General features: G+C 39.7%; 1 protein-coding gene across 5 annotated transcripts in view; it reads right to left on the bottom strand.

Moving 5' to 3' along the window:
- EPC1 (enhancer of polycomb homolog 1) overlaps positions 1-23,422 on the bottom strand; it is a 65,324-nt gene that overhangs the window by 40,121 nt on the left and 1,781 nt on the right. For 4 of the 5 annotated variants that reach the window (XM_027890202.1, XM_027890204.1, XM_027890203.1 and 1 more), the window contains exon 1: positions 8,922-9,093. The exons of the other annotated variant lie outside the window; for it this stretch is intronic. In XM_027890202.1, coding sequence (XP_027746003.1) covers positions 8,922-9,074 — 153 coding nt within the window. In that variant the 5' untranslated portion in view covers positions 9,075-9,093. Of the gene's footprint in view, positions 1-8,921; positions 9,094-23,422 lie in introns of those variants that run through there. 5 annotated transcript variants of the gene reach the window in all.

The raw sequence follows: 23,422 nt of genomic DNA, 5'->3' as shown, positions 1-23,422 counted from the left end.
AAACAGATATTGGAAGGCAATCCTTTACAACAGCACCCTCTTGAAAGCTTCCAATTCAAAAAGCAATAATTTCGTAATTCCTGATTAAATATAAAGGAAACAAATCTTTAAGAGTGGTACTTAAGCCTTAAGAGGTTCGTTTCCTCTCTCACTCAAGCTACCTACCTGTGCTTAAAGAAAATGACAGATCAGAAAGTTTTCAAACTTTCATTGCATCCTCAATTCACCTTCACTATTTGATTAACTGGAAAGATCCTCCCAGAACAGCACATAAAGCTAAATACACAGAAATACTGTGGCCTAGTGGAAGGGAGAGCAGAGCATACTCACTAAACAGGAAGAGTTTATACACAGACTCGAGAGCAGCAGCCAGCATTTTCTGCCTGATGTAATTTGATGTGCTCCTTGACATTAAAGCTGAGTTTTCCTTGTGCAAGTGCAATGTGTAAAAAGAACAAGTAACTTATTACATACACCCATATGGATTGCAAATCGAAGTGTTCTGCTCTAGCAGAGTAGATTCCCACACATATACATGTACTCATTCCTTTAAAACAAAAACTTGAAAAATAATGCATTAACTTACAGGTATTCAAAAATCAGACCAAATACTCTTTACAAATTGATAAATAACTGCATATATATTTTTGAGGGATATGATCATATAATCAGGGCACAATCACTGTGGCAGCTACAATCAAAGTGGTCTACTCAGTGAAAACACTGGCAGATTTAAGGGCTTGCTACTCTGCACATTTTTCCTACCTGAAACAAATTAATATTAGGTAGGTTCCTATGAACAACTGAAACTTTACTGGAATAAATACAGAATGTTAGCTATTAAAATTGGAAGAAAACCAAGGACATATCACCATGATGCTCAAACAATAAGGTTACGAACTATTGTCCCTTCCCATTATTAATTTTATTAATATTCTTCTGCATACAATTAATACCCACCCTTTGGTGAAATACATTATATATCAAAGCTGCAAAGCAGTCAGGAAGATAACTTTATGGGGATCTTCCTTAAGAACAGCTGTGAAAATTCCCAGGAGGTAAAGCCTTTCCATACAAGTCTGGCGCTAAAATGACTTAGTTTACCCCAACATAAGCTCCTCTCCTTCAACTCCAAACCCCTGCCAGTTGCATTCTTGTGCTATTAAGAATGCCGCCAACAAAGTTGTATTTATGAGTGTCCCTCTCCCTTTCCCCAGCTTAATGTAAACAATTTGAGACAGATTTTTAATCTCTTCCAATTGTTAACCATCCTCATTTTAAGCAAATGAGTACTAAGTCAGTCTAATAATTTTCACCTCAAGTCTGAACATGGACAATTGATCTCACTCTAGTCAACACTGCTATGCAAAAAGCTGCTGCTGTTCCATGTCTTTCCTATGTGCAATTATTGGGAAGTCAAGAACAGGATAAAAACAATTTGAGTATGCATACTCAACTGATTCCTTAAGACCAGTCTACATACAGCTTTCTTTAGTGGAATTCAATTGTTTTAGTACATATATATAACTCACAGAACAGAAGCACAGAATATCCTGAGTTGGAAAGGACATCACCAAGTCCAGCTCCTGGCTCTGCACAGGACAACCACAAGAATCACACCATGAGCCTCAGAGCATTGTCCAAATGCTTCCTTAACTCAAGACAGGCTTGCAGCCGTGACCACTTCCATGTGGACCCTGTTCCAATGCCCAACCACTCTCTTAGTTAGCATCCAGCCTAAATATTCCCTGACACAGTTTCATGCCATTAAGATTACTTAAAGTGTCCTAATTATTCTGCTTTCAAACAGAAAAACCTCTTTCAATATTAAATATTACAGACAATAAACAACTAAAGTTTGCTAATTAATATCCTCCACAATTTCAAACAGAATTTAAATCTGCTGGAGAAGCATACATAACCAACTCCTGCTATTTTCTGAGAGCTTAAGTAGTTTCAGCATTACTTTAGAGTATGGTGTAACACCTTCACCACTATTACATGCTTAACAGACAGCATGTACAGAATTAACATCACCTTATCAAACCACTTTAATAGCAGTCCCCTGCTCACAAGTTAGCGCCCGCCTTCTCGACGGCATGACAACAGGACATCTATCATGATTCCTAATATTCTACACAGAACTGCTACCTTGCAGGACATTGTCAAATCCCAAAGGCATAATCTATACTTCTTGCTCCTAGATGAACCAGTAGATTTTTCTCCTTCTGATTTCTAACTGGAACAGGTAATCTCACTCCAGCCTCAAATAAATGGCACCGATCTGTAGTAGAAGTCTGTGCCACCACCATCCTTCTGACTTAAAAAGAAAACACTGCTGGCACGGGCGGGTTTCGTATCACAGCATTAACAACTTCTTCAGGTAGCTGAAGGCGGTGCATAAATTGTTCACTATAGAAGCTACTCCCTCCCATCAGCCACATTTCCTAACTTGCATGAATGTTCAGGTGCACAAAGTAACTTCCAACACTAAACAGAGCAGAACAGAAAGCTTTGTGGTAACTGAAGATGGAATATCCAGGAAGCTGTCACTGTCACTAAATAGTTGGGACCTAGGCACAGAGAGAGAAGGGGAAAACAATGCAAACACTTTTCATCACTTGAATATTTTGACATTTTTGGAGTTTTCTTGCACTTCCAATTTGGCCCCAGTTGTCATAAGCTGATATATTTTTTCTCTCAAAAATCCCTAGATAAGGACCTTAAGTATTTTTCCCACAGGTATATCTGAGGTAAGCAACTAAGCTCAATATCATACTATAAGATAAAGTTCAGGTCATTCTATCAGCTTACAGAAAAATCTCTTCCAGTTACGAACTGAGGTGTCTGTAGACTGTTGCTTTAGACAAAACTGCCAAAAGCCCTTGTTTCCTCTGTTCCTCTCCTATCAAATTATCAAACATGAAGGTTCTTGGAAATCCCTGGAAATCTAATCTACAAGTGAAGTGTATTTAAAGTTGAGCACAAAAAAAGATTAGACTGGTACATAAAATTAATGCCTCCTGCCATGAGTGAGCAGAAAAGCTGGACAAAGGGGAACACGACACAAACAGGAAGTAACACTCTTTCAGTTTATAGGACTCATGAATCAAAGAACACGTGAAAAGAGGCGTCTCAACTCTCCCCATTTGCTTCAAAATCCTTTAATGTTTCAGATGTTGTCTTCTAAAAAGAGACCACCAAAGGAGTTCAGTTGCTCTACTGTAAGATTTCAGGACTTCTACAACTAGGGAGGGGGTAAAGATTCCCTTCTGTTAGTAAGCAAAACACTTCATAGTGAGTTTCCTGACACTATATAAAAGAAAAATAAAAATAAAATCAGACTTGAAACTACTGATTCAGTTACAGTACCTGCTATGATTTTACAGTCATGCAATTCTGATTGCCCCTGCAAGATTCCAGAATACCCAATATCCGTGACTCGTGCGTCAGCAAGGGAGTGGTTATTTTAAGATTATTGAAGACACCACATACGCAGTTGTTGAATTTGAAACACACTTTTATGGAAGCACTCATAGAATGCAGTTTCTTAAGCTGGCAAGAATGTAATAAAAAAAGTCTACAGAACCTTTAGTTAAATTTCCATGTGTAAGTTAAGACTGTTCATACACTGACTCGCTACACCTCAGCTACACATTTCATATTTTTAAATTCATCAGGGCTTAGATGGTAACATATGGGAGCCTTTTTGTACATTCCTTACCAGCTTTTTCCCTTGATAAGCTAAAACCAGTTGTTTCAGCAGCAAGAGAACCTGGATATGGTAGTCTGCCAATGCCTCCAGTATGAATTTGGGAGGAGAAAGGCACATTTTTCTGTGCAGATATTGCTTGAAAGGGATCTCTGGCAGTTCTGTGGAGAGGATGTGATCCTTGAGGCTGCCCAAACCCGGTAAATGCAAATTTACCAAGTAGTGCTTCACTAAATTAAGATACATCCTATTAGAGAATGTGTTTATAGTGTTCTGAAGCATTTGAATGAACATTAACTTATCTTCACCATGTTTTCTATTGCATTAGGAAATAATGACAGGTCACGCTGAAGGGGGAAAAAAATTACATCTAATAATGAAATTTTATCAAGTAAGTTTTTCTTGAGCATCCCCAAAGGCAGAGCAGGGAAGATAATACAACTGTGGATTTAAAGAGATCAAAAGTACAGTTTAAACTATTTCAAGGGTTTGCTCAAACACCAGGTAACAGAGTATGACAGTATCCACAGACGATAATTACACAGACAGACTTAATTCCACCTGCCGTGCAACCTGCCAGTTACACCATGACACATTTACAAAGAAAAACAGTAAGAACTGAATGAACAGATTCACTCTGTGCAATTATAATTTTGAACTCTGGGTGCTTAATCCTTTTTTCTGCGACCAGCAACACTAACTAAAAATAGAAAGTAAGCTTGAATTTTAAACTCTGAAATCACTCTGGCAGAAATGTAGTAGGACAAGCAAGCAGCCACCCCAGTGTTAAGGTGAGGGCAGCGATTCACCATCAGAGCAGGATCTTAGTCGGAAGAGGGAGTTGAGAATAATTCAGTAAAGCAACAGGACTCTCTCCTCTGCCTCAACACCAAGGACAGAGACAATGGGATTTTAAAAAGTTTACCTGAGGGGAAAAATGCATCTAACCTATACAATCTTGAACGTGCACAAGATAAAAATCCAAACTAACACCCAAAACCTTAGCAAACTACGGTACTATCAGCATCTACAATCAGGATAACAAACTCACTCTAGAAACAAACAAACAAACAAGCAAACAAACAAACAACTCCTCACAGCCATGATAATTCCCATACCCACAGGATTGTTATAAACTCTGGAAATGTCATCAACACAGACATATTTTCCTATTAGATAATTAATATCTCTGATATATACTGTGGGACTTAATTAAAAGTATTTCTGCCCACACACTAATCTTTGCTGAGGTCCTGCTTCAACTGAGAAGTTCTAACTTTCCAATATTTTAAATATGCCTTATAATGTTGACATGAGGTGCTTCAAACAAATTACTGTTTCTTTAACTCTCTTTAAAAAAACAAACAAAAACCCCAAACAAAACCCCATCCAACTACTTTCAGTTATTTTCCATAAGGATATATATATTTATAGATATTTTTTACTTATCTACAAAGTCTCAACTCTCTCCTACATTTCTATTTTTTCATATAAGAATCTAGAGGCTGAGGATGCAGAGAGTGTCTTATTTCCTTTCTTTGCAAAAGAATGCAAGGAAAACAAATGTAGTTTCCCTTAGTTTGGTTGGAGGTCATCAAATCTAGGATGCCTATAGATCTACACATACTTTGTATTCAAAACATAAGTTAATGAACACATTCAAAAAGCTTCAGTCTTATTTTTTCAGTGTTTATCCCTCAACAAGTTACCTCTGCTCTGCTTTTCCAGCTGCTCTCCTTTCAGTCTACAATCTGAATTTCCAGTTAAAGAAACAGCAACACCCCCCTCAAAAAAAGAAAACCACAGACTACACAAATTAACACCTTTTAAAAAGTCGTTCATAAAGGATAAACAACTCCAATCCACCTACTTGTTTATTCAGGCAGTTATCAATTAAATTGACTTCCTAGCCAAATCTGCATTACTATATTATTAACAGTGGTCTATTGTCTGGTTCTCAAAATAACAGCTTTGAAGATGTGTTTTGCTCAAAAACAGGATTTTTAGACAATACAGGGGATGTTTAGCGTTACATAAGAAGTGTCATTATATTTTGAAGGATTTGGGTTTTTGACATGCATATGTCTCCTGATACTTTCTAGTTTCTTAGATTTAGCAACAGACTTGGAACAGCCACAAGGTGTTTACCCCAGAAACCTGGGAGCTAAACCAACTGTCAGAACACACGATTAGATGGCAACTTCCAGTACCACCGGCTGTGTGCCAAAGAGCTTTTTACTTGTCTTCAACCTCCACACAAAACCCGTACCTGAAGCCATCGTTGAAGCAAGGTAGACTCTACTTATTAACAGAATTAACATCACTTTATGGGCCTTAGTTGTCACTTCTTTTAAGAGTTACTATATCCCTCCTATCAGTTGCATATTTTAGAACTCAAGTCAACTTAGTAACATTGTTTTTCCTTCAGAAGACTCCTACAGAATATCACTGCTCAACTGAAGTTTTCTATCGTAACAGTGAAGATGCACTATTCTCTCTACTTATTCCTTGTAGGAACAGGATGGGAGAAAGATAAGATGAAAGGGAAGCAAAATAAGATTCTTTTTTGTGCATCAAAACAGTAATTAGTCATTTAAATATCTTGTGACTTGATGCTTGAATATTAAATCTCTTTGATTGCATTTTTCCCTAGGGAAAGTTATTTAGTCAAGAGGAGAGCTCTTAGCTCCAAATATGTGTTCATTTAAAATTACATTTATGCAAAACTCAAAGCAATGTTAGAATTCTATTTATAAAAAGTTATAAATGCTTGTTCACACTAGTTGAAGCCGCCCTCTCCTCCAGACTCTTAGGGACACTTCGCCATCTGTTTGTAATACAAAACATCACTTTCGTGAGTATTGGGAAAAAAAAATCCTCCAACTCAGGTCTTCAGCTGCTACATAACACAAACAACTACTAACCTTCCTAAATCCTGTATGGCATGAAGTTTGGACAGAACACGATAGGGTATTAAACTTGTGAGGTTTGCTGTGACTTAAGTCGTAAAATTGTGTCTCTCTGTTGTCAACACCAATATAAAACTGAAGAGAAAGCTTTTTAGGGCAACAAGAGGGAAGGAAGGAAATTTAGCAAGTTTGCAGAAACACGAAGGAGGAAGAGTTTAATATCAACTATTTCATGTAATATTCGAAAGGGATTCAGAAAGACACCTGTGTTTACTGCTTGCAAACAAATTTCTCTTGGAGGTGGGTGCTTGTGTGTGTACACATACATTCAAAATACAGGCAGAACAAACTTTAACTGAGGAAAGTGTCTACTTACACCTACTGCTATGAAGTTTAACCCTTGAAGCTAGATTTGGGAAACAAAAGCATCACATTAACCACAAAAACAAACCTTATAATTAATGTTTAATATCTTTCCCTTGCCCATTAGCTAGGACATATCTCTCTAGGTTTAGGGAGACTATACAGACAAGCCATATAATTTCCTAGCCTGAAAACTTGTAACTGCCAGGCAAGCAGTAAAAAACAGCAATCTGACGTTTCTACATCAATAAATGCCCACTTGCTCACTTGAACTGAGAAATAAACTCAGCAAGCATCAGAGCAAACAAAACTTAAAATTCTAGTACAAGAGAAAACTAAGGGTACTTCCTCTTATATTCAGAATCTACAGGTTTCAATTTAGAATATATCTACCGTGTCAAAAAGAAATACAAGCATTCTAAGCACTGCTACCTACCACTTAAATACTCAATGGATACCATGCTAAAGTTTTGAGCACCTCTACAAAAATAAGCACCACCAAAACAAAAACATAAAAAACCCCAACCAATTAAAAACAAAAACCAAAACACAAAAACCCAAACCACCACACTTCACATTATACATTTTAGAGGATGTTTAAAGCAACTTCTGACTTGTACAAGACTTAGAAATAATGAATTATGTTGAAACGGTAGGGAGTTCTGTTAGAAAAGCATCAGAGAGCGTTTACTGAATGGACAACAACATGAAGAGTATTACTCTCTAGAAATCACTCTGCCTGAAGACATTTCACAAAAACTCACAGACTCAGTTAACTTCATGCAATAGTGCCACAGACAGAAAACTCCACTTAAAGATATCACATCTTTTAAAATAAAAGTAACTCAGAGTATTCTACATCTAGAAATACAAACAGAAACTTTACAGCCTGTCACCTTTAACGGACAGTGAAAGTCTGTCAACTAGAAAAATGCAGGACTATGAAACGATCACCTTTGTTCTTAGAATCAAATTTCAAAACTTCCTTACATAACCGTATTTCTACAGTTCTCCCCTATTTGCTGTGCTTAATACATAGCTGGGGAAAACTGATTATACTAAGGAAATAACTAAAGATTTGTAAACACTGAAAGTAACAGCACACTTCAGAGCAGGGGTCCTCGACAACAACAGCAACCGAGTGTTTTATCTTCAGCAGTAGCAGCTAATGATTGTTTCACCTATCTTGGAAAGTGCTGAGCGAATGATTAAACGATCCTGAAGTTCAAAAAGGTTTAAAGTTTCACCCTCCACTGAGCCAGCAAAACCGAGCGGGAAGCGATAGACTTTTAGCCTCCCACCACGGATTTCCTCACTTTCAGTCGTGCTTCAGAACCGACTTTCGCAGGGACCATCACAATTTCACTTACGCCTTACAGACCGCAGTCTGTCTGAAGGCGCTTCCCGGGTTTTCAAGCAAACCCGAGCGGAACCCTTCCCGCTCCCCATCCCTGGGCAGGGGAAGGAGGTCCCGCTCCCCTGAGGGCGGCCGGCCCCGCGCGCGCTCCCGCCGCCGCGCGCCCCCCGCGGCCCCGTCCGGCCCGGCAGCGCCCCCCGGCGGGGCCGCGTCCGCGCCTCGCGGCTGCCGCACCAGGCCCGGCCCAGGGACCGGCACACAAAATGGCGGCCGCCCCGCGCGGTCACGTGACTCCCTTTGTGCCTCTCGGGCCCCCGCCGGGGGGCCGCCGGCGGCCGCGGGGTGCGCGCAGGGGTCGAGGGGGCTGTGAGGGAGCCCCGGAGGAGGGCGCGGTGAGGGCCCGGTGAGGGTCCGCCGGGCTCGGCGCCTTTCCGCCCTGGGTGTCCCCCCCCTCCCGGCGGGCGGGGAGAGCGGGGAGAAGATGGCGGCCATTTTGTGCTTGCGCAGAGGCGAAGGTGGGGGCCCGGGTGCGGGGGGGATGGTGGGACCCGGCCGAGGGTGGGGGGGGGGTCTCACGTACCGACTCCTCTTCCTTCTCCATGCCCGTGGGCATTTGCGGCACGGCCCGGTTAATGGAGGCATATTCGGCCAAGTCAGGCAGGTCCTCGCAGCGGAAGACGGGCAGCGGCTTGGACGCGTCCAGCGCCCGGGCCCGGAACGACAGTTTGCTCATGTTAGGCGGCGATGGCGGCTCCGGCTGGGAAGGGGGGGGCGACAGCAAGAGCGCTCCGAGCTGAGAGCCGGACCCCGCCGAGCGATCTCATGGAGGGACCGGGGCTCCCCCGGCGGGGCGGGGCGCACTCCGACACGGGGCCCGGCGGCGCCGGCTGGCGCGGCTGGGCTGGGCGCTGGCTCCGCTCCTCCGCCGCTCCGGTTCCGCTCAATACGCCACGGCCAACATGGCGGACATTAAACCTCGACTGGCCGCCTCTTTCAGCCAACCCCAGCGCCACAGCCATTCCCACACTGCATCGCGCAGGGCGCGGGCACGGCGCCGCCCGGGGGGAGCGCGCGCCGCGCGAGCACGGCGGCGCGGGAGCGCGGCGGGCTCGGAGCGGCCGGAGCGGGAGCGGGAACGCGGCAGGGAGCGGAGCGACAGCGGGACAGCGGGACTGGGGAGCGCAACTGCGAGGGAAGCGGGGCTTTAATCAGCGTGCGGCACCGCTCCGCTCGCCGAGCCGTGCCGGGGAGCCGCGCTCCTCTTCTGCCTCGGTGAGGAGGTTTAGGCGGCCCCAAATCCTCCACACTGAGGGGAGCGTCCCCGACAGCCGCGCCTGACCCTGACCCTGACAGCTCCTGGAAACCTGGGCGACAGAGGCGGGGAATTGCCGGCCTCGACCTTTCCGGCCGCTCGGGGGCCGGACCGGGGGACAGCGGCGCCGGGCGCTGAACTCGCCCCGACCCGGACGCGCTGAGGCGAGGGCCGAGCGCGGGGAGCGCCCCCACCCCGGGGACCGGCCCCGCACCCGCGGCCCCTCACCCGCACCGCTCAACTGAGTGCGCCTTCACACGGGCAGCTCCCCGAAAAAGGGGGAAGAACCGTAAGAACCGGGCGCCCCCACCACCTCATCTCTAGCGCCTTTTTCTGAGGCTTTCACAAACTTGGTCGGGCAGCGCAGCGGAGACACGCGAACTGGTTTAACCCTTGCGTGGATTTATTAGCAGTGACCGGCTCAAGCGAGTTCATCCCGGGCAAAGGGTAGAACTACTCTGAGCATGTCGCATTAGGGACATTAGCTCGTTTACATCCCGGTGAGTCGATTAAATGGATGCACTACCCGGCGATAAGCAGGGGATAGGAAGGCAGAGCCTCCCCGGTCCCAGCGCTGCCTGCACGTGCCGCCCCAGGGCATCCCAGCGCAGCCACGGGAAAGTCAAACTCCGCTCCCGCCAGGCCGGGGCTGGAGCCGCCGAGCTAAGGAACAATCCACCTGCTCATCTAGGTTAGCTTCTTGCACTGGGTAATTCCAGTCCTAAAGTAAAAGCCACTTTCTTGAAGTTATTTCTGTTTTAAAATGTGAGGAGGTTGTGTTTTGATTGAATTCAAGTGTCCCTCCACTTTTAAAGCAAAATACTGTAGTTTCGTACTGATAAATGAGAATCGGTAGACAGAACTTGTTCTTTATCGCATACTACTCTTGGGAAATAGAACTTTAAGAAATAGGACATAGATATAAAAAAAAAAATAAATTAGAAAAACCTTGGTTTAACAATTGTAAAAATCTCTGTAATAGAAACAAAAGCTATTTTTTAAATCTCATCTCCTCTTTAATAATAATAATAATACCACCAGCCTGAACCTTGAGCAACTACTGGATGAAATATTACTACATGCAGTTGTTAGCAGCAGTTTCAAGCCAACTATTTGCATGTGTCTTCTGTGTAGGTCTCCCAAACTGTCTAACTTGCAAGTCACTTGGCTTCAAAACCTCTCTGGGACCAGAAATTCTATCTGTATTGCAAATGGGTAATGCAGTGGAAGACAGCTGCTAAGCAGAATGAGTCTTTTTTTTTTTTTTTTTTTTTTTTTAGGAGATTTTTTTTTTGGGGGGGGGTGTTCTTTTTTTTTTAAGGCGAGTGGCATGAACTAAGCAATATCATTGTGTTCATTTGTATTTCAGTAGATGCATCAGAGCCAAATGTTTAAGCATTATATTGCTTTTTACTTTAAAGCTTAAAACACACACTAACTAAAAAAAAAAATCTTAAAATAAATTGCCCATAGAACATCTACACAGTTTTCCAGAAATACTAAATAATTTAGTTTATCCAATTAGCAGACAGATAAGGTGATGACAAAAAAAAAAGCACTCAAAGCAATATGCCATCATAGATTGATTTTGACTTAAAACGTTAAATGAAAATGAAACACCTGGCAGCTAAGCAAAAAATAAGGCCATTAAATATAACTCTCCACTTTTACTGATGAAAGGAAAACAATACATAATGAACATAATGAAAAGCAAAGTATTGAAAATACCCTGAACTATAAAGAAAGAATAATCAAGTTCAAACTTATCCTTAATTGACCTTTGCATTTCTAACCCTGCCACAGGCTTGAGAAAAGTGCAGAGCAAGCAGAAAGGACAATAACATTTGGATACAAAGAGGACAGAATGCATTAAGAAAGAGTGTTGGCCTGAAACTCTTGGACTCATCAGAGTTTAATGTTTTGCCAATAAAATAGATTGGGTTTAAATATTTTGTAGCAGAAGATGATTAGTCCTCAAAATTAACTAAGTTAATTTGCTAGTAAGTGTGGTATTTGAAAACAATGCAACATCAGCCCTAATGTCTGTTTTGTAAAAGGTGGTAACAGGAAAAGGTATAGGACAAACAGACTGATGTTTCCATTTTATTTTTCTTTCAGTTTCAATATGCATGAATATTTAGCTTTTTCAATTTTGTAGCTTTTACCAAAATGCACACATTACATCAGTGCGGCACTATGACAGCAGTTAATGTAGAATTGGTATGTTTTGCATAATGACCAAAATACTCCTTGCAGGCTCTCAGTAAAAGATCAGTAAGTGTAAACTAATTTGGTGAACCAAAGTGCAAATTTTAATAACTGAACTGTAAGGTAAAGTAACTGAAATATAATGAATATAGCATTTTGAACTGCTGGGTTTTTTTGGTTGGTTTTGGTTTGTTTTTCTGGTTTGTTTTTTTTTTTTTTTTTTTGTTTTGTTTTGTTTGTTTGTTTGTTTTTTGTTTGTTTGTTTTTTCCAAATGGCTGAAATTAGATCAAACATTTTGAGTAATTTCTTTAAGGCTTCATCTTTTTATGATTTCAAAACAATTGAAAGAACAAGCTTTATTAAAATGAAAGCACTTTGCATATCAGCTATGTAGCTGGTAAATATAACCATTTCAATATACATTCAAAAGTATTAAATTCAGATTGAGCACTGGGGACAAATTTTCAACAACCTGCTCCGTGAAGCTACAGACAGGGGTCTCTTTTGCTCTCATCTAACTCAGGTTTGTGAAGCCCAAAAACTTAACTTGCTATTTTGGTTTGCAGGTTTTGTGTACCATTTGAGAAGTTTTTACAAATTTTAGTATTTATTTAATTGTGCAGCTTAAGACCTCTCTGAGTTAAAGAAAGGCTTCCAGTCATTTATTTATGCATGAACTGTGGCCTTTTAAACGTGAGTTTAATATTGTCTCCCATTCTAACACCAGTCATCATCACAAAAGAGCTGCACATAAAGTCCATACAGGTTAAATCCTGTATCATTTTTGGTGCTTTCTGAAATCAAGCAATTTCATGTTTTAAGGATATAAAACTCTAGGAGACAGATGTTCAATGTCTAAAACAAATTTTTTTAAACCATTTTTGTTCTCCTCTTTTGTATTAGGATTTATTTGTATTTTGTACTATACTAAACTATGCACTGACTTTCATATTCATAAATACTTGCAATCTTTAATTTTTCTCATTCTGACTATTTTAAACCCTTCTACTAACTCATTATTTATCTATACAGAAATTTTGTTGATCTGGGTTTTTTTAATCTCCATAAATGCTAACTATTCTGAACTGATAAAAAAAATGTCAGTGATATCTCCCCTCCACACACACACTTTTAATACTCAAGTATTAAAAAAGGCACATTCTGAAATTACCATATCTGGATAAGCTTTAATGGATTTTTAATGTATATTCCCATTCTATATTTGGTGGTGATACTACTGTTCAAGTTTACTTCACAACCACCTTTCTTATATGTGTTTTACAACACTACAGATAGCTATATTCTTTTAAATAATCTCAGAGAGATACTTGGAGTTTGAATTTAAATGAGATAAATGTATGCAAATATGACACTAGAGGTTCTTCATTATTTTATAAAATGTCACATTACAATAGTAAGTAGATGCATACAGGAATTATCTTAATAGCATGAAGATTTCAACCATAATGTAATGCACAGTGAATTTCACCTTATTTACTTGTGTCAACTGTCTGTGTTAAAAGAGATAATGGAACTGTCACACATAAACAGTTCAGTCACCACACCACAAAACTGGTGTAGAATGACTTTGTAATAACTTCTGCCACTTTTTCGAAAGATAATTTAGTGTTTCATAGCTTTGGTATCTCAAAAGAATGGTACGATATATTCATTTAGTTATTTCAGGTGTTCATGGTTGAGATGCAGTAGGTACAAAACTTATTTGGAGTTCTCTGAATAATAATTTGAAGTAGTGACCAAGTAAATGTCTTCCATAATTCTTGACTCAATGAGGGGAGATTAATTTGTCTTATATATATATACACACAAATGTATATATATAAATTTTTGTTTCTGGTACATGTACTACATGGTCAAATCTTTCAGCTACCTTTTATTTTTTGTAAACACTTTCAGTTTACGCTGCAGAATACCAAGAGATGAGATACTACTGCATTTAATATCATATTCCAGTTACTATTCAATAGAATGTAAGTAAGCATAATCCTTTAGATTCCAAAACTGCCAAAAAAAACTTTTAAATTTGGAGATACAACAGCCTGGTGAGACAAGAAGCTTTTGCTAAACATAAGCCTGTAATTTTTCCACTACAAGCCCAACAACTTCTATTCTCACGAGCAGTATCTTACTAGAAATGACCGCTAGCGCAGCATTACAGAACCAGTTGTATCCTCAGCATTCCGAACAGAGGCACTGAAGTTCTTGCAACACAGTGCAAAGTTTTAATGCTTTGTCACAAGTGACTGTACTTAAAACTGGATAAGGAATTACCATGTGATCAACGGGTTTCACATTTTAAAACTACACACAGGAAATCCCAAGGCAACAGTATTTTGCAGCAGATAATGCCAACAAAACCAAGACAGGGTGAAACGAACTGGAGTTCTGTCATTTCTCAGGCTCTCACTTTGTGCTGTGTTGCCTTTGGTAACAATGCGGGTTTAAGACACTGGTCCCTGTCCCTGCTCTGCCACCCGCTCTTCCTCCTCCGTAGCTGCACTGCCCCCTCACTGGTATCGGCACCGCTGCTTATGAAGCTGCACTGAGTACCAGGTGGGAATTCCATCCATCCATTCACAGCTCAGAGAAAAGCCTATCTGCACACATCAGAAGAAAAGCCACCAGGAAAGATCCATGTTAAAATTTATATTTCCCCACTATCTGCAGTTTACAGCCACCACCCTCTTTCTTCACGTGATCCAGTTTGTGAAAGCTGCAGAATACAACAGTCTGAACGATAAAAGCTGTGCAAAAAGGATTTGAAAATTATACAACTGTATATGCAATTTAATACACACCCAAAATAGTAACACTGTCATATGCTATATTTTAGAACTTTTGCCTACAAGACTCGTGCCTGACTTAGGCTATAAATGAAGGAGTTCTTTTTGCTTTCAGACTGATTACATATCACTCTGTATGGGTTGGGTTTTATAATTCCAAGTACATATATAACAGGCAATGTTTTTTTCCACAAGTGAAAGGATCTAGATGCAAATTTAATGGTGTAATCTTCTCTAGGGATATGTTTTCAGTCATACATACTCAAAAGTCGAGTCCAGCAACCTCAGGGAAACTAAGCTGAACCTCAACTTTTTGGATATGCCACTGAGCCGTATTTAAAAGAGAAGGAAAAGTCACTAGCCAGCAATTCTCTCACAGAGAAGAGACAACGTAAAGAGAGCAAAAGCTATAGCCAGATTCCTACTTTTCCAGCGATAGCTAAGCCTTAGAGATAGTGGAGGCAATACCTATATTGGAGGATCAGAAAGTGCAAGAGGAATGAACAATTTAGGATTATTATTTTACAGAACACAACATTTGTCCCAGCATTACCTGGATAGATAGAGCCCATTTTGCCTTTCTCTTGCCTAAAATGTATCTGAAAGCACAGAGGGTCTGAGGGAAGTTTTTCTGTACTGTCAGAAAGGAATGAGCTTCCTTTATATGGCTTGTTCCAGAGACTCGAGTTTTTATGTGTCCAGGGAAAACACATTATATTGGAAGCAGTTATTCTCTTAAATACAGCAGTGGTAAAGACACAAATTAGGCAGAGACTCCTCTGTATTGAAATATGTATTTCCCTGTTTAAGTTTTAATGGATTCAGAAATCCTAAGAATCATAAGGGTTAAAAGTGATTTATGAGTTTCTCCTTTACGGTTTTATGCTATAATGTGTAATCCCTCTAAAATACTCTGCTAGACACACCTTGAATTCTTGGTTTAGTCATCTTCATCAGCAACTGATTTCACAAAATAATATTTCAGGATTAAGTAATAAGATGAAGGGGGCCAAAAAAAAAAAAAAAAAAAAAAAAAGTCTGACTTTGTGTTCTGGGTTTTGTTGTTTTGTTTTGTTTTGTTTTTTAAATCTTTATCCAAAACATTTTCTGTTCTGCCATACAAAACAATAATAATATTAAAATCACAATTCATTAGGTAAACACAATTTGAGCTGGACAGACTGGCTAGGCACCTCTTATTTAGGTATGGACTTCTGCAAATATCAGATTATAACACATGAATAATTCCTGAGTCAAGTGAATTTAATCATATGATTCTGTATTATTTCCAGCAGAAGAGCCAGCAGAAGGGCAAAAAACCTTATGTTTTTCTTGCAAAAACCCCCACAACTAATCAAACAAAAAAAGCACAAGCAAATCCACAACCCAAACAAACAAACAAAAAAAACACCCAAAAAAAGCCACACCTTCTCTTGTGAACACAACTGCTAATTCATGAATCATAGATTACTTTGATATTCTGCATAGGATAAGGTAAAAGGCTAAAAAAGGAAAACAGAAGTAGAGAAATCATGGTTGTAAACGGGAATGCCCACTGTCCCAAATCCTTCAACTGACCATTAAGTTAAAAACAAACAAAAAAATCCCTCACCACAAACACACATCACACCACTACATAAACCTTAGGCTGCCACAGTGCTCGCACCCCAACCCAGGGTAAAGAGATAAACTGAAGACAAGGTATGTGCCTTTGCACAACTTTAGAAAAGTTTACTCCTAAGCTGTTAGCTGCACTGCTCTATGTAAATGCAAATATGCAGCAAATTCAATTCAGGGAAAGACATATGCTCTAATGTCTTAATTTTTTAAGATAGAAATCCTGTCTTGCAAGTCAATCTATGACAAATTGTTTCAAGTGCTCCAGAGCTTCTGGTTAGTACAATCAAGTATTTCATAACTTCTGAACTACATTGCTGATGTTAAATAAGGTTACTATATAAAGCCAATTGTTTTAAATTGCAGTTCCTGAATCAGAATGAAAGTAGGGTGTCTGTTTGCCTCAGACAACTAAGACAACAACACTGACTTACACCTGGACAGGAATTAGCCAGGCTTCAGAAGTCTTTTGGTGCAGGAAAGTATACTTGCATCTTGATATAAAGAGGTATTTCCCAACACATATGTTTAGATTTTTTTTTCTAATGGTAGTGAGCCCTACCTACATACCTACAGTGTGAGTGAATTCTGAATTTCAGATCAAATTAATACAGTTGTGTTATTAAGTACCTAATATAGGCTATACCATCTTAAGGTAAATACATTTCTCCAAAGAAATTAAAAAACTACAAATAACTCAGCTTTTGGATTTCAAAAGTTTGCAAGAACACAAATATGCTTTCAATTTTAGAAGAGGATTTTTTTTTTTTTTACACACTGTAGTTTGATTTATACTTCTGAATTAAGCATGAGTGAATGCTCTAAAGATACTGTTTGTCTTCTAGGATACAAACTAATCATCATCATATTTATAACTAAACATTTATATATACACTCCAGAAAGCATAAATTAATAATGCTGTATTAGTGAAAAGAACAAACAAACCTAATGAATTGAGTTTGACTATAAATATCCAGCAGAGGAGGCTAGATCTGAACATAAATCTGATCAGATAAGACTGTTTTGATGTACATATATCTTTAAATGATAGCATCAGAGGCATAAAAAGTGTAAAACTCTGACAGGGTTAACCTGAAGAAAATATATTTTCTGAGGTTTTTGAACATTTAGAGAATGCAAAAAACTTGTGGGAGTTGGGCAGATGTTGAGAGGGAAAGTGTTTTTGCTTAGATGAAAATTTGAAGTCACCCTGAGAAGAAAAACAGAGACATCATATTAGGTTGTCTTCTCTGTCGTAATGCAGGTGCTGTGATATAATTGGCATTTTCTTCTCACCCCACCCAGTGAAATCCCCACATCTTCTGTAAGGGCAACCTGAGAAAGCCAAAAGGAAAGTGATTTCTCAAATCACTTAAGAGTACAAGCAGGTAAGACTTTCAGCCCCTCGCCCTGTCTGATAAAGACACTCAACTCTCTTACTGAGCAGTGCGTCAGTTTTACAGCCGTTTGACACTCTGCCTGTGTGAGCAAGAGAAGATGACAGAGCCCTGTCATTGACACGGGACTCTGTGCACAAGCCTGGTACTGGTCACAAGTGCCAAGACCACTGAACTTCATCTGATTTATAAGCAACTCAAGAAGGTTGTTATCACAAAGGACATGACCTAATTTAAAAAAAAGGGAGAACATGTAAGATGGGAAGGAAAACAGTTTCTCACATTAAAGTAGCTCATCTGGAAGTCTTCTTGACTAGGGCTTTCAACTCCCACAGATTCCTGCGATATCCAATTTTTAGTTTGGAAATAGATTCAGAAACGACAAAAGAAATCAGAATACTTTCTTACAGAATCTTCATTCATTCTGTGATTATAAATGGATATGGGCTAAACAGAAGGTGTATATGAAGAGTCATTAGATGTATTTTTTTCACCTGTTATCCAGCATGTCTTCTCCTTAAAACATGCTGATTGTGGCACTTTTCTGAATTGTGAATAAACAGTCATGTTGTCTAAAGTCATCATGATATTCTGTCTTGTACGGATACCTTTGAGACCATCACAAATAACAAAAGTGCTCTGCATTGTAACACTTTAAATTAAATTTTAAATTTTCCTGAGGAAAAAACTCCGAACAAATACATCCAGGTAACATGCCCTGTCTATGCCTGGCATTACAGATAAAAATCTGTCAGATAAAAGGACCATTTCAAGAAGTTATCCTTTAAGTCATCAGCTTATGGCAGCACCAAGATTCTTTAGTAAATAGATACAGGACCTTAGGGATGCCTGTAATGCCAAAAGGCCCAGATCTTAGTCACCTGATTTTATAGCCAGTTTGAACAAACATGGAAAGCTCACTCTTACTTGTGCTAAGGAATATCCGAGACACATACCCCTGTGAGGCCAGGGAGGTCTTGCTTCCATTTAGTAAGTTTCTTAAAGCTCTGAAAGGAAGTGAGGATTAAGAGCTAACTTTTCATCACCTAAATGATGCACAGGTCAGTATTACCAAACACAGGGGCATGGGATTTATCTGATTAGATGAGGACTAGTCATAAGAGGAAGATGGACACCTGATCAGGATACTCAGTGAAGTTTAAAATAAGATTTATATCACTGCAGAAATAAAAAATTTAGCTTTTTGGTTGTTTTGATGTTTGATTGGTTGGTGTCCGTTTGTTCTTTGGGGTTTTTTTTAAAGCTGTGATTTATTTGACCTGGTTATTCTCAATGGCTAGAATTACAGTTTTAACAATACTCATCTAAAGGCAGGTGAAAGAGGTTCTACATGAAGTGTTTATGATACAGGGATTCCAATTCACTCAGCAGCACAGCTGACTGTTAATGCAGTGAATTGCAAGTTAATACCACCTTAACACAGGGCCATTGCCTACCCATCTAAACATGCACTTGTAAGCACAGGTCCCAGATTAACCAGAATTGAACCTGACAAAAAGAAGATTGCTCTGGGAGGAGCAGTCTTCTCACTGTTCCTCAGGCTTCCTACATTTCACATTTAAACATTATTGAGTAAAATCCATGAGGTAGTCCTGGGAGCAGAGACGAGATCCAGCCCTCTCTTTTCCCTCTTCCTCTGGGAATTCCAGTGCTCAAAGCATTGCAAAAACTAACTCCTTTTTCCTTTCCCTAACGAAAGTGATCCAGGTTGTCTTCAACAGCAGAAGATGTAAAGTCAGCATCCCAACATTTTCAATCATCTGCTCCAAGTCTGAATTCCTGTGAACTACGTTTAGAGCTTTTACTGTTTTTACTGGTGCTCAAAGCAGTAGACATTGCATATGTAGCTGTTGTTTTCTGTTGAGTGGTATTGTATGGCTCTCAGCATTTACCATGCAGGAGCTCCATAACAGCATCCCAACTTCCCACACAACCAGTTAAGACTAGGACTCATATAATATTTGGCAGTTCCCATCTTTCCATTGTTTATACTGGGAGATAAGCAGAAAGAATAATTTTTAGCAAACATACTTACTTTTTAAGCACTCTTCTCACCACCAATTTTAGACTCTGGCTATTATCAGTAGAGAATTGATGAGCAAACTTTCCTATTTAGGAAATTTGTAGTACTGGTATTATCTTGCTCCTGGACAGTCTAGTGGTAACATGATATACTGGAAATGTGACTTAGCAAAGAGTTTAAAGAAGCCCGTGGGACCTGAAGCCATTGGTATGTGGTCACATGTGTCCCAAGGCATATTTTGTTGCTCATAACAGCTAGATATGCTCTTTCAAAGCACTGACATTCCTCGCCCAGTATATTTACTAAAGCATTTAAAATCTACAATTGTCTCTTCACTACAACATGAATTAACTTCTTGAACTATTTGATAAGAGAGGAAAAATATAAAAAACGCTAAAAGGTGGATGGATGTGCTAGTCATAGCACATAGTTCCTCTGGCATACAGGAGGTAAAGCACATTATTTCATAACACTGGCAAGTCATACAAATATCACTCTGGAAGAGGTGTGGAGGGACCTAACTTTCTAGAAGATGAGAGGCATGTAATATATTGTCCTTTGTTCACAGGTGGGAAAGAGGTGATCCTTGAAGTAAGTTTTAAAGTAAGTATTCATTGCTAGAAGTTGACACTGACAAGTTTGATGTGGAGAACTAAGCTAGCAAAGTCAGGAAGTAAGAAAGGTGAGAAACAAGGCTATGTCAAAACGTGTCAAACAAAGATAACCACCACTATTCCCCCCTCCCAACATTGTTGAATCAAAGACAATGAATAATTTAGAACCCTCAAAAGGGAACAGACAGGAGTCCCAGGCACCAGGGTATGTTATCAGCTTAGGAAATTAGAGAACACAATGACCTAGGAGTGAATGCAGCAGGAGGTACAGCTTTTGTTTGAACTGAGTCTCAAACAGTGCTCTTCTGCACCAACAGAACAGTTCTGGGAAACTGTCTTCACATTATTATTGGTTAGCTTTGGAAGTTGGTTACATCTGCCTGGGATCTACACATCTGCACTGCTACGACTCTTTTAGACTGTGACTGTTTTTACTGTGGCTGTTACCTGAGTATATAACACTAGGAATATTGGTAAGAGGAATGTCATGAAGGCACAAAACATTTTGGTCACTCAGGTTGAGTTAAGCTCTTGGATTAGACAGGTTTACAGAAGGATAATGTGTTTCAAATAGTTTTAAGCCAAGAGAGCCAAATATCTTTGAAAGGTGTCTGGAGTCTATATAGAGTTTCTGGGTAAAAGAAATACTGTATTAGGAGAAAAATACATTACTTTTGCCATCTTAGAAAGGGAGGGATATATAAGGGAGAAAATTAAGAAACACACAGAAAAAAAAAGTTCTGCTTTAGAAGAAATGTGGCATTTCTCATTTCAGAAGGAGCAGGGTGGGGAAAACACACAAATATAGAGCCACCCCCCAGTAATTTTCCCCAATAATCTTCCAGGCATTTCTGCAGAAGATGCAGGAGGTAAATAAGTTGCTATTTAGCTTTGAGAGGATGAAAAATCTTAACTAATTTAATCTTATTCCTTATTGGCAACGCATCTGCTGGGAACTATTTCTTGTTCAACAATGGCTCAAAAAGGAAGAAGAAGTGAGGAAACTGCTGAATTGCAAAAGATCAGCACTTCACTCTTCTCACCTTGTGATTTCTTGATAGGAGTGAGAACAGACACTTCCATCAGATGCAACTTCAAAGCTGCAAAACCGTAACCAAACTTTAAGAGTAGCCCCAACTAAAGGGGAGAAAGAAGAGCAAGTGAGAAGCAAGTTGCTAGTCAGCATTCATGTTCTTGCTGACATCAGTGAGCTAGAACTGATTCTGAGCAGCAAGATCACTGGCAATCAGTTCATTCATGGCCTATGTGCAGAGGCTGCAGTCACAAGAAATCATCACTTCTGTGGTCCAGGATGACAAGAGGAGCAGAAGCATGAAATTACCTTCAGTAAGTACCTCAGTTTATCATTTGCTCAGTACTGTTGTCCATGGATGAGCAAACTGAACATTGGTCTATATGATGTAAAAAAAGTTGTATCAGAATTAAATAACCCAGTGATGTTCTAAGATTGATAACTATTCTAATAGATTCAACAACAACTGGCACTATTTCCATTGGAATAAACCATGCCCAAAATGCCAACCTTTGACTTAGCAATCAGGTCTCAGAGATAGAAGATAGCCAAAAACCACATTTTGAAGAAAGTTCGTATCTTGATACTTGTCCTCAAGACCTAAGATTTGTACCAGGACATCAAAGGTGTGATGGTCATGTTGCACTGTCACAGGCCACTAGGACTCTCTGCTCCAGCCAAGAAACCATAAAAGCAGATGTTGTCTGACAGCAGATGATGAAAGCTGACTGATATAGATGTTAGTTACTGGAAGAAAGTTGCAAGATGTATTTTACCTAAGACAGAAGTTAAATTTACCTTCTTTAAAGGAAAGATAACAAATAAAAGACCATTGCAGAGATTTGTATAAGTTGTGTATCAGTTTCCATGAAACTAATTATTTTTACGAGCAAACTTTTTAAAAAAAATCAAATTCATTTTTGAAGATTTAAACATTCATGAGAAGTTTAAAGCCTGTTTCAAACATTGTATTATTTGTCAAATTTATTCTTTTAAAATAATGAAGATACTAAAATGTAAAATAGATGCAAAAGCCTCTAAAATTGTCAGCTTTTATCATTCAAAAATAACAGGCACATTGATTCCTTAAAAATGTGTTAAATTTAATGTTAAATTTATTCCTGAACCTGTTGAGTTTCCAATATATGCTCTGATCATAGGCTTGACTTATGTCTTCCCACCCATCTTAGAACATTAATCACTTCTGTTTTCTAACACCTAATATGGATGTTAGCACAAAGCCTTCTAATCCTTTTGCACTTAGAACCGAGGTGATCTGTAGGTTGTGACAAAAGAAAACAACAAACATTAACATATATCCATTTATAAATACATCTAAAACGCATGCTCCACTTAGCAACGGGAAAGAAAAAACCCACCCACCTCAGGTGAATCCTTTTTCAATCCCAAGGACTACCTTAGGTAAAGACTACCTTCTTTACAATCCCACCTTCAAACACAATTCAAACTCCTACAGACCTCCAGAGGATATTTGCATATGCAAGCACAGGAGCAAGGGGAACCTCTGGGCTTGATCAACCACCGGTGAATGGAACCTTTAACTTCACAACAAGCAAACAATGGACTAGTTGCACAATAAGTGTGTGCCACAGCCTTCCATATTGGCTGCAAAAAAAATCACTTAAGAACCTTTCATCTGCAGCCAGTGTAAAATCATTTTGGGGGTGGGGCCGAAAATCTCATCACTGAGGAAAACGACTCCACATACAGGATTGGAAAAAAAAAAAAAAAATTAAGGATCAGCTTCATTACACAAACCAACGAAAGGGTGAGGTCATGCCTGTGCCGGGCCATAGTTCATGCGACACTACAGTTTTCCAGAGATACAATTTTATCGTCTTCCTAACTAATCTGAGATTACTTTTGATACAGAGAAAAGAAAAAGATACAATAGATCAAACCGTGCCCCACCTTTCTCCTCCCCCCTCCAGCCCCCTCCCCCTTTAGAGCCAGGGACACGAATTGTTTCGGAGCCCCACAGCGCCACCAGCACAGAGCAATGCAAAACAAAAAAGATCTCCCACCGGGT

The sequence above is a fragment of the Empidonax traillii genome, unplaced genomic scaffold (assembly GCF_003031625.1).
Source record: "Empidonax traillii isolate 1590-97213 ecotype Southwest subspecies unplaced genomic scaffold, ASM303162v1 scaffold280:size897971, whole genome shotgun sequence".
Classification (NCBI taxonomy): Eukaryota; Metazoa; Chordata; class Aves; order Passeriformes; family Tyrannidae; genus Empidonax; species Empidonax traillii.
The sequence above is the reverse complement of the archived record's forward strand: the minus strand, read 5'-3'. Positions and strand labels throughout refer to the sequence as shown.